Source organism: Scylla paramamosain, unplaced genomic scaffold (assembly GCF_035594125.1).
Source record: "Scylla paramamosain isolate STU-SP2022 unplaced genomic scaffold, ASM3559412v1 Contig7, whole genome shotgun sequence".
In the NCBI taxonomy this organism is placed as follows: Eukaryota; Metazoa; Arthropoda; class Malacostraca; order Decapoda; family Portunidae; genus Scylla; species Scylla paramamosain.
Window position 1 is genome coordinate 1,522,501 of NW_026973672.1, and position 12,500 is coordinate 1,535,000.

Below are 12,500 nucleotides of genomic sequence, written 5' to 3' on the forward strand. Positions count from 1 at the left end.
GGAAGCCACAGAATGCCTGACTTCTGAGCTTTCTAAAATTTCTGATTGGGGCAGAGCAAATTTGATATTATTCAATGCCTCAAAAACTCAATTCCTCCATCTATCAACTCAACACAACCTTCCAGACAACTATCCCTTCTTCAGTGACACTCAACTGTCCCCCTCTTTTACACTGAACATCCTCAGTCTGTCCTTTACGTATAATCTGAACTGGAAACTTCACATCTCATCTCTAGCTAAAACAGCTTCTATGAAGTTACGTGTTCTGAAATGTCTCCGCCAGTTTTTCTCACCCCCCCCAGCTGCTACCTCTGTACAAGGGCCTTATCCGTCCATGTATGGAGTATACTTCACATGTCTGGGGGGGTTCCACTCATACTGCTCTTTTAGACAGGGTGGAATCAAAAGCTTTTTGTCTCATCAACTTCTCTCCTCTAACTGACTGTCTTCAGCCTCTCTCTCATCAGTGCAATGTTGCATCTCTAGCTGTCTTTTACCACTATTTTCATACTAACTGCTCTTCTGATCTTGCTAACTGCATGCCTTCCCTCCTCCTGTGGCCTCGCTGCACAAGACTTTCTTCTTTCTCTCAATCCTGTTCTGTCCACCTTTCTAATGCAAATGTTAACCAGTATTCTCAATCATTCATCCCTTTCTCTGGTAAACTGGAACTCCTTGCCTGCTTCTGTATTTCCATTTTCCTATGACTTGAACTCCTTCAATAGAGGGGTTTCAAGACACTTATCCTTCAATTTTTGACTACTGCTTCGGACACTTTTTTTTTTTTTTTTTTTTTTTTTTTTTTTTTTTTTTTTTTTTTTGCCCCTGGCCAGTGTCCCTCGTACAGAAAAAAAAAAGTGTAGGTGTCTTGTTTCTTGTTATTTTCTGCAGTTCCTTCAGGTCAGCAAACCCCAAGAACTTATTGTCTGCTTATTTGTCTTGCATGTATCTGTATGTGTGGTTAATATGCTTTATAGAGGGACTGCCTGCCTTGTGTAGTCTTGCAGCTTCCATTATACTCTTATGTACATGGCAGGATATATGAGACTTTCAATTCTTAAGTTATGTTATGCACTTTGCCGTGGCCTCCTTGTGTGAGATTGTCACTCGGTTCATATGCTTTTGAGTTTTAGGTATGTTGAGTAATGTTCTGAAACACTACTAAACCTCACTTCCACTGCTTTTAAAAGGCTCTGGATGAAGTTACATGTGTGTTGAGGTACTTATGCAGGTCTAATGCCAAATTAACAAGATTTCAAATTTATCAACAGGAGAAATCTTTCTTGAGAACCCAGCTAATCATCTATGTGGACTCTGAAAATGGTCATAGTGAGAGAGCAGAGTGCTTCAGAATATGGGCCATGGTTTTACACATGCATCATTATCCACTGCATACTCCAGCAGCAGCAGCAGCAGCAGCAGCAGCAGCAGCAGACAGCTAAATGCTGCACCACCCATCAAGAGGATGAAGATTGCAGCCACATCAGAGAGGCTGGCTGTGAATTTAGTCTTCCTGCCACACATTGAAGTTCCTGCTGATAGCCAATTGGACCTCAGCTTGTTCATCAGGCTTGACTCCTGCATCTTCTGAAGGCTGTAGGAAGAATAAGTAAGGTGAGTGTATGAGGGTTTGTAGGGAGAGAAGGTCTGGTACAGAAGATTGAAAAGGAATTGTGTCACTGAAGTATATCATTATGCTTTTATGTTGTGTAATAATATAGCAGTAAAATGCAGGCTGTATGGAAATAAAGGCACATCAGGATTTTATAAGGAGATTAAATTTTATAGGGAAGATTAAAAAGGAATATTGTGTCATTGTATCTGTCTCTTGCACCTTCCTTTCTGACTCCCATCCTTTGCAGTTCCATCCCTCCATCCACTTTCTGTCTTCTCAATCTTAATTCACACACATACACACACGTGCACACACACCTGCGGTCAAATAACTTCCTAAAGGTGAATTTTTTTTGCAGCCCAATAGCAATGCCTCCTGTGATGTACTGGACTGGCAGTTCCTTGATTCTGGAGGAGTCTGCAATAGGAAGACCACAAATGTAGTAGTTCGTTGTGACATCCATACCTATGAACATGTATTTACCTGCCAAGTGAGTTTTTTATTTGTTTGACTTATTTATTTTCTCTTTTTTTTTTTAATGTAACAGGAGGACTGGCCAAGGACAACAAAAAGAGCAAAAGAAAAAAAAACAAGACCCACTGAGCTGCCAGTCCCAAAAGAAAGTTAAAAAAGATCATCCAAAATTGGAAGATGTGTCCTGAAACCTCCCTCTTGAAAGAATTTGCATCATAGGAAGGAGGAGGTACAGAAGCATGTAGGGAGTGTGGGCTTAGCTAACAGTGAGATACTGGTGGTGGTTATGCTAAATTGAGGAATGTTTGTGGTTTTATCTAAATGAAGAATGAATCTGGCTAATTTATTTTACCTGGTGGAAGAATTAGTTGTTTTCATTTATCAGAGGCAAGATATGAAGCAAATGTTTATATGACAATTTCAAGTTTGCATCTTTCTCACTATGAGGAGAACTAATTGATGCTTTTTAATGACCTGTAAAGGAATTTTGTTCAACATTGCTTCATCTTAAGGGATTTAAGGATTAACATCTTGTCTTGTCTTGATCTTGTCCTATCACTCCAATCCCTCCTCAGGATCCCCCTAAGCGAAGGTGCCTCTGGCGTTTTGCCTCTGCTAGTTGGGGGGACCTGAGGCGGCATTTTGCTGATTTTCCTTGGAATGACTACTGCTTCCGTGTCAGAGACCCGTCTTTGTGTGCTGAGCGCATAACAGAGGTGATAGTGTCTGGCATGGAGGCGTACATTCCTCACTCTTTTTCTCGTCCTAAACCTTCTAAACCTTGGTTTAACACAGCTTGTTCTCGTGCTATACATGATAGAGAGGTGGCCCACAAAAGGTACTTAAGCCTTCCTTCACCAGAATCTCATGCACTTTATATTTCTGCCCGGAACCATGCCAAGTCTGTTCTCCAACTAGCCAAAAACTCCTTCATTAACAGAAAATGTCAAAACCTTTCAAGATCTAACTCCCCTCGTGATTTCTGGCATCTAGCCAAAAATATCTCCAATAACTTTGCTTCTTCTTCTTTCCCTCCTCTACTTCAACCAGATGGCATCACTGCTATCACATCTATTTCTAAAGCTGAACTCTTTGCTCAAACCTTTGCTAAAAACTCTACCTTGGACGATTCTGGGCTTGTTCCTCCCTCTCCTCCACCCTCTGACTACTTCATGCCTCGTATTAAAATTCTTCGTAATGATGTTTTCCGTGCCCTTGCTGGCCTAAACCCTCGGAAGGCTTATGGACCTGATGGGGTCCCTCCTATTGTTCTCCGAAACTGTGCCTCCGTGCTTGCACCTTGCCTAGTCAAACTCTTTCAGCTCTGTCTGTCAACATCTACCTTTCCTTCTTGCTGGAAGTTTGCCTACATTCAACCTGTTCCTAAAAAGGGTGACCGCTCTAATCCCTCAAACTACCGTCCTATTGCTTTAATTTCCTGCTTATCTAAAGTTTTTGAATCTATCCTCAACAGGAAGATTCTTAAACATCTATCACTTCACAACCTTCTATCTGATCGCCAGTATGGGTTCCGTCAAGGCCGCTCTACTGGTGATCTTCTGGCTTTCCTTACTGAGTCTTGGTCATCCTCTTTTAGAGACTTTGGTGAAACTTTTGCTGTTGCCTTGGACATATCAAAAGCCTTTGATAGAGTCTGGCACAAAGCTTTGATTTCCAAACTACCCTCCTACGGTTTCTATCCTTCTCTCTGTAACTTCATCTCAAGTTTCCTTTCTGACCGTTCTATTGCTGCTGTGGTAGACGGTCACTGTTCTTCTCCTAAATCTATTAACAGTGGTGTTCCTCAGGGTTCTGTCCTGTCACCCACTCTCTTCTTATTATTCATTAATGATCTTCTAAACCAAACTTCTTGTCCTATCCACTCCTATGCTGATGATACCACCCTGCACTTTTCCACGTCTTTTCATAGACGTCCAACCCTTCAGGAGGTAAACATATCACGCAGGGAAGCCACAGAACGCCTGACTTCTGATCTTTCTAAAATTTCTGATTGGGGCAGAGCAAACTTGGTATTGTTGAATGCCTCAAAAACTCAATTCCTCCATCTATCAACTCGACACAATCTTCCAGACAACTATCCCCTCTTCTTCAATGACACTCAACTGTCCCCCTCTTCTACACTGAACATCCTCGGTCTGTCCTTTACTTATAATCTGAACTGGAAACTTCACATCTCATCTCTAGCTAAAACAGCTTCTATGAAGTTAGGTGTTCTGAGACGTCTCCGCCAGTTTTTCTCACCCCCCCAGCTGCTAACTCTGTACAAGGGCCTTATCCGTCCATGTATGGAGTATGCTTCACATGTCTGGGGGGGGTTCCACTCATACTGCTGTTCTAGACAGGGTGGAATCAAAAGCTTTTCGTCTTATCAACTCCTCTCCTCTAACTGACTGTCTTCAGCCTCTCTCTCACCGCCGCAATGTTGCATCTCTAGCTGTCTTCTACCGCTATTTTCATGCTAACTGCTCTTCTGATCTTGCTAACTGCATGCCTCCCCTCCTTCCGTGGCCTCGCTGCACAAGACTTTCTTCTTTCTCTCACTCCTATTCTGTCCACCTCTCTAACGCAAGAGTTAACCAGTATTCTCAATCATTCATCCCTTTCTCTGGTAAACTCTGGAACTCCTTGCCTGCTTCTGTATTTCCACCTTCCTATGACTTGAATTCCTTCAAGAGGGAGGTTTCAAGACACTTATCCACCAATTTTTGACCACTGCTTTGACCCTTTTAAGGGACTGGCATTTCAGTGGGCATTTTCTTTTTTTATTAGATTTTTGTTGCCCTTGGCCAGTATCCTTCCTACATAAAAAAAAAAAAAAAAAAAACAGACCAAAAAATTCCCAAAGCATTCCAAACAAGAGAAATAATGAAAAACACTGAAAAACACACTCAAATCATCAACAGATGTATCCAAAGCATCAAAAAGACACAAAGAGAGATGAATATTTCATGAGAAACAATTAGAATATAAAAAAATACTAAAATCTTGAAAAATACACCAAAACATCAAAAAGACAAAAAAAGGGAGATGAAGAGACCATGACATAGTGAAGATTTTCCTGACACCAACGTGGGAGTTGCTTTTCCAGTCCCTCACTGTGGGAGCTGTGAAGGACTTACCATTCAAGACCTTCTCCAGTCCCTCACTGTGGGAGCTGTGAAGGACTTACCATTCAAGACCTTCTCCAGTCCCTCACTGTGGGAGCTGTGAAGGACTTACCATTCAAGACCTTCTCCAGTCCCTCAGTGTAGGAGTTCACTAAGTTATATGGGGACCTCAGCACCACTTTCTGCCATGCCTCTCTCAGCACACGGCACTCATCTGTCTGGGAGCCCACACAGGTTTGCTGCTCCCAGGGAAGAAGAGAAGGCACGTTATAATCTAGCCAGACTGATGTGGTGATATGAGATTGTTCACATCCTAGGTGGTTATTGGAGGCAATCTTGATAAAGGACTAATTAAAAGGGCCTGGAGAAAGCCAGTTGAAGGAAGATCAAGGTAAAGAGTGAGTGAGATGGAAGGATGGAATTGTGCTAGAGCTGCTAAGGATGGGAGTCACAGAAGAAGATGCAAGGGACAGACACAACCAAAGAAGACTTGTGCATGGTGCCAGCCCCTCACTCCAGAGAAGCAGCAAAAACAGAAAAAGAGGACGGTAGTCACATCAGTATTTTACACAGTTTAGCCTAACAGTCAGTTAGTTTTTGGTAGACTCTGGGACACTCTGCCTACTTCTATATTTCCTCCTTCTTATGACTAGAACTCTTTCAAGAGGAAAGTTTCAAGGCACTTACCCTCCAATTTTGGATGATCCTTTTGGTCTTAAGGGAATGGCACCTAAGTGGGTCTTTTTTTTTTTTCCCTCCCAAAGCCAATGCCCCTCAAGTAAGAAAAAAGAAAAAAAAATTAACTCACAAATCCAGGGGTGGATTTAAGGTGGTGTCATACTAGCACTTTTTCCGTCAATTTTTCATCGTTCCACATGAACTTATCGCATGAATTTGTCAGACGATCAGGATTGTTTCCTCCTGCAAATTTCCGCCTTTGTTTATATTTCCAAGACCAAGACCAAGACTTTCTGTGTGGCTTCAACCTGTCTCACAGAACGTTATTACCACCTCTACGCTTTGTCATGGAAGGAAAACCACATCCAAGTTGGACACGCCGTTCAGAGGAGATCCTTGTGGAAAGCATAAGGAGCCATAAGTGCCTCTGGGACCACAAGGATGAATCTTGTATGAAGAAAGGCCTGAAAAGAGCGGCTCACAACACTGTCACCTGTGCCCTCCAATACTGTGTCTCACAGTAAACAGTATTAGTTTCAGAGTAGCGTATCTTTGCTGCAGTGTGGACTCCATGTTTGTTTGCACTCCTTGGGCTGTGCCAACGGAAAGTTTCAGATGAAACACCATTTGTGTGCGACAGGCCGCAGCCAAGATATCCACGATTTTCAGAAAAAACGATGGAAAAAGTTGACGGAAAAAGTGTTGGTGTGACACACCACCTTGAGGTCAGTGGAGGTCCATGGCCAGCCTGAGATATTTATATTAATGTTTTTATGTATCTATATTCCATTCAATTTTTTAATATATATAATATAATCTAGAGAAAAGAGCATATTTATTTAGTGTAAATGAAACAAAAGCAGCTGTATTAATAATGATAAAAAATGTTAAAAAGTTCATAGAAAATTAGTGTTTACTGATTAATTTGAGTTTCTTTCACTTACAGAATGCTTAATTATGTAAGGCCTGCCTGCCTGCCTGCCTGCCTGCCTGCCTGCCTGCCTGCCTGCCTGCCTGCCTGCCTGCCTGCCTGCCCTGCCTGCCTGCCTGCCTGCCTGCCTGCCTGCCTGCCTGCCTGCCTGCCTGCCTGCCTGCCTGCCTGCCTGCCTGCCTGCCTGCCTGCCTGTCCCCCCCCCCCCTCTCTCTCTCTCTCTCTCTCTCTCTCTCTCTCTCTCTCTTCTCTCTCTCTCTCTCTCTCTCTCTCTCTCTCTCTCTCTCTCTCTCTCTCTCTCTCTCTCTCATCCTCTCTCTCTCTCCTCTCTCTCTCTCTCTCTCTCTCTCTCTCTCTCTCTCTTCTCCTCTCTCTCTCTCTCTCTCTCTCTCTCTCCTCTCTCTCTCTCTCCCTCTCCCTGAAGTGTGGATGGTATATCAGCACAGGGGAGCAAAAAACCAAGGAGCCAGTGAGGCTGTCACTTTGAAGAGGTCATTGTTGTTGCATCCAGCATCCCAGCCCTGACTGCCTAGACAGCTCCTGCAGGTTGTCTGAAGGGCAGAGTCACAGACTGCTCCACTGCCAGGTGTGAGACCAGTGTGGCAGAGTATGATGTGTACACAATGGAGGGACACAACCACAGCCAACCCTGTAGGTGACCCCATGCTGCACTGCTGATTGGGTAGGTGTTGGAGCCTGCAGAAGGAGGAGGGAGGGAGGAGGGGGGGAAGATGGCTATAAAAAAAAGCAATTTTAAAACCTGGAAAATGATAGCAAAAAGCAATTTTAAATCTTTGAAAGGGACAAAAGTAGATAATTTTAAATTCAAGTGTTGAAAAGACCATTTTAAAAATGTTTCAGAGATAAAAATGCAATTTAAAAATTTTCTCACCATTTCTGAAAGATTTAAACATTATATCTTACTAAGAAAACTGTTGATACCTTCATCATGAGAACTTACTGATAACAAAATTAAATACATTACTTACGATATCCATAACAGTTGTATCAACACCACTTGCTTGCATTGCTGATGCCAGAAACCAATTGGAGTTAATATCAACACAATTATGGAAAATACATCAGATAGTCATGTGAAGTTTACCAATTTTAAATCTATCCTTTAATGATTGTCTTCCTGTATTCCCATCTTACCAAACATTAAACACCACTACCCTTGTATTCATCTAACAGTCCCACCCATATACACAATGTACACCCATCAAAAAAATGTTGTCACCTTTATGGTGTTGTTACTGTATGACACATCACACAATGATTTCTGGTATAACTCATGCAGTATGGTGCAAAGTTGGTAACCCTGCTGTGCCAAGTTGCTAGTTACTGGGGAATTTGTGACTGGTATAATATATGATCCTGGTATGATGTGGAAAATGCACTCCAATGAACCATTATTTGCTCTACAGAATGAACTACACTAAAGTGATAATAGTATTGGGATGTTTACGAGGGAGAAGAATGGAGAGGGGGGGGGGGACAGGAAGACGTACCAACCTCTACAAGTCATCACGGCTGCTGTGCCATTGTTTGTTGCGGTCTATTTCAGAACCTAGAGTAACAAAAAATATTTTGACAGGTGTAGTAGCTAACTAACCGGACACTAAACATTGCTATCCTGCAGCTAACCAGTCCTTGCATTCAACTAACAGTCTCGCCCTTTCAGGTCCTCACCTTGCTGTAGGAGACCCTGATAACATGTACCAGCCATTTTACCAAACACTAAACACTACCACCATTGAACTGACCAGTCCCACACCCCAACAGGTCCTCACTTTGCTGTAGAGAGAGCTGACAACACGTACCAGCCAGCAACTCCCATGCTGACAGGCTTCTCCCCCATGGGTATGTAGCACCTCTGGAGTTGGTCAGCAAAGAAGGAGGATGCTAGCCAAACCTATCATGTTAGTCAGGATGCACCAGTACAGAGCTGTGTCCATTGGGGTTGTGTAGGCTTAGTAGCATCTTGTCAAGGTCCTCATAGGTGGCCACAAACAGTTTATAGCTATGAGAGGAGGACTTGCCTTGTGAACATCACATTGGGGTGAGTGTTTAATCTGATTTTGTGTTACTTTGTTTTGTGGGGAGTGAGTGGTTAATGTGATTTTTTTTGTTAAGTGAATGCTGTGCCTGGGCTCCTGAGGTGTAGTGTGGTGTGGTGGGCCATAAGGACTGTCCCTTTCCCACTAGGGCCTGACAGGTATTAAGAGTGTGAAGGATGTGTGTGTGGTGCCTTGTTTGGGCCCATCTTGTGTGTGATTGCCAGCCTGATATATACAGAAAAATAAGTTATTAGTGGAGCTGAGAGTGTAGAATGTGTGGTGGTTTGTCTGGGGGTGTCCTGTGGGGGATTGTTTGGCCTGGTATGTAAATACATTATTATTTGGGTTAACTGTGAATGTTGTATGTGTTGAATATATGGTTGCATTGTCTGGGCCACCCTGTATGGGGTTGCCAATGTGGTATATAGATATATCAATCAAATTATTTGACATTTCATATTGTAAACATTTTGCTGATCCAAGTTAATCTGTTAAGGGAGTGCTTTGTTCACTATCCTTAAATCATTATTTGATCATCACTTGTGTATATATATAGGCTGGGTGTAGGTAACAACTTTCAGCCTCTCTTCAGTGATGGACAATTCAGAGACAGTGAGGTCAGCTTCCCCTGACTGCAAAGCTCCTACCATGCCCGTCCACTCATTGTTTGAGCTGTCCTTCAGTTTCCCTCTAGTACCTTCAGACTGTACAAGTCTCTCTCTCTCTCTCTCTCTCTCTCTCTCTCTCTCTCTCTCTCTCTCTCTCTCTCTCTCTCTCTCTCTCTCTCTCTCTCTCTCTCTCTCTCTCTCTCTCTCTCTCTCTCTCTCTCTCTCTCTCTCTCTCTCTCTCTCTCTCTCTCTCTCTCTCTCTCTCTCTCTCTCTCTCTCTCTCTTCTATATCTGCATGTTTATCTCCTCCTTCATGCATCACCAAATACCACCAACTGTTCTATGCATCCTTGCATCTAAGATTTGTCCTAATTTTGCAGGAAGCCCACCCCAGCAGCCCAGCCTCCCCTGACAGCTGTCATCATCTGCTGCCTTGCCTGGGAGGACCATAGACACAGCTTGTCTCTGATGTCTTCCCCACAATGCCTTGTCTTTGTTGGCTTCAGTGCAATTTGTTTGTCTTCAGTTTAAATAGTATTGTATATACTATCTTGTCTTCACCATCTTGAAATGTGAAGGATGTTCTTGACAAACAAACAAGGTAGTATTGTATAATTATTACTTTAAATATTGTCTTAAATTATCTTGAAATTTGTAAAAAAAAAAAATGTGTAAAAAGAAAGCAAATACAGATGATTATCCCTGTAGTGAAGGAGGAAGGACTCAATATCCCTGTAGTGAAGGAGGAAGGACTCAATATCCCTGTAGTGAAGGAGGAAGGACTCAATTTTTTTTTAAGTTTAAGGTGTGATTTGCACATAGAGGCTCCTGGATTTCCCTGTAGAGTGACCCTCCCTGAATGCAGGGAGGGACGGTGCCTCTATGTACAAATCGCACCTTAAACTTAGTATTTTGTAGTGAAGCCTTAAACTTAGTATTTTGTAGTGAAGGAGGGAGGAAGTATTTTGTAGTAAAGGAGGGAGGAAGGACTCCTTTCTGAGTCCTTCCTCCTTCACTACAGGGATATTGATCTCTATAAATAATTTTTTTTTACAAAGCTAGCTAACAATTATAAGGCAGATTACATTGAAAGTCATAATTATTAAGCAAATTTAATTTTTTCACAATACAATTATTAAATTTGACAAATTACAGTGAGTTTTATTTTTCATCAAGTAATTTCTTTGTTCATACACATCTTTCCATGGTGAAGGAGGGTGGACAGTGAATTGGTGCTCCTGAGCCTCAGGACAGCAACACCACTTTCTTGCCGGGTTCACGTATGGCTTTGGTTCACCCACGGCTCCATCTTCTGCAATGTTTAGCAACTGACAGGCAGGGTTCAGACAGAGCTGGGTTCTCTTCAACTGTGATGACGGAAGGCCCAATTCAGTCAGAGCACTTCACTTCAGGACAGATTTGACAGGCAGCGGAGTTCATCCTCCAATTTTACCAGGATTCCACAAAGCTGACAGCCCCCAGGTTCATCTTCCACTTCATCTCTTCTTCAGAACCTCTTAAAGCTTCTAATTCCTGCCAGCCCACTCTCCACTCCTCAGCACTGATCACCTGGTCCCTCCTGGCTTGACTGGACTGGTGGGCTTCAGCACAAATCAGCTGTCAATGCAGGAGTGAGATGGCAGCCTAAACTTTCTTGCATCAAGGCAGCAGGCAGTCCTTCACTCTTCTGTGTCAATCCTGGAAGGAAATCAGTTCTTAGTGATACACTCTAGAGAACCATCAACAGATTCTATACATGATGAGTAAAGCAGTATTACATGTAGTTGTACTATATTTCCTAATATCAAAGACACCACCTATTTATCTCTATACCTGGCTGGCAATCCCACACAGGGTAGTCCAGACAAAGCACCACACACACACACATTTACACTCTTAGTCCTGTTACCCCCTCCCAGTGGAAAGGAACAGTTATGGATCACCCTACTAAACCCCAATATAATCTAAACGGGAAACTTTACATCTCATCTCATTTGCTAAAACAGCTTCTACAAAGTTAGGCATTCTGAAACATCTCTTCCAGTTTTTCTCACCATCCCCCAGCTGCTAACTCTGTATAAGGGCCTTATCCATCCATGTGTGGAGTATGCTCCACATGCCTGGGGCGGTTCCACTAGTACTGCTCTTCTAGAAGGGGTTGAATTAAAAGCTTTTTGTCTCATCAACTCCTCTCCTCTAACTGACTGTCTTCAGCCTCTCTCTCATCACCACAATGTTGCATCTCTAGCTGTCTTCTACCACTATTTTCATGCTAACTGCTCTTCTGATCTTACTAACTGCATACCTCCCCTCCTCCCGTGGCCTCACTGCACAAGACTTTCTTCTTTCTCTCACCTCTATTGTGTCCACCTCTCTAATACAAGAGTTAACCAGTATTCTCAGTCATTCATCCCTTTCTCTGGCAAACTCTGGAACTCCCTACCTGCTTCTGTATTTCCACCTTCCTATGACTTTAATTCCTTGAAGAGGGAGGTTTCAAGACATTTATCCTTCAATTTCTGACTACTGCTTTGGACAGCGTTTGGGGATCAGCACCTCAGTGGGCTTTTTTCTTTATTGGATTTTTGCTGCCCTTGGCCAGTGTCCCTCTTGCATAAAAAAAAAAAAAAAACTGCATGAAAGAAGAGAAAGAGGAGACCTAATAATGTACAAATTAGTAAACAATATAGAAAGAATAGACAGAAACGACCTGTTACCACAGATGAAAGAGGGAGAGAGAGAGACATGAAGGGGCATAGGAAGACAATAAAGAAGAGTGGATGTTCAAGTGACATCAAGAAATACAACTTCCCATATGGAACTATTGAAATCCAGAATGATTTGAAGTAAGAGGTAGTTGTGGCAAACAGTGTACATAGGTTTAAAGAGAAGCTGGTTATGGAGACAACAAAATGAGCTTTGGCTTGCTCCCTGTACAATACAACTAGGTAAATACAACTATAGTCTTTTTATTCTTAGAAGAATGTTTAGGCATTGGCTGAGATC

At 42.6% G+C, this 12,500-nt stretch overlaps 1 protein-coding gene across 14 annotated transcripts in view; it reads right to left on the minus strand.

Annotated features, from left to right (window-relative positions):
- The window catches only part of LOC135096774 (uncharacterized), a 58,455-nt gene that overhangs the window by 611 nt on the left and 45,344 nt on the right, over positions 1-12,500 (minus strand). For 12 of the 14 annotated variants that reach the window (XR_010265013.1, XR_010265011.1, XR_010265002.1 and 9 more), the window contains one exon: positions 10,097-11,192. Coding sequence is in view for 2 of the 14 variants with exons in the window: in XM_063998522.1 (XP_063854592.1) it covers positions 1,348-1,594; positions 1,933-2,032; positions 5,330-5,456 (474 nt within the window). In the remaining 12 variants the exon portion in view is untranslated. Of the gene's footprint in view, positions 1,595-1,932; positions 2,033-5,329; positions 5,457-10,096; positions 11,193-12,500 lie in introns of those variants that run through there. The other 2 variants (XM_063998522.1, XM_063998523.1) reach the window with 1 other exon arrangement.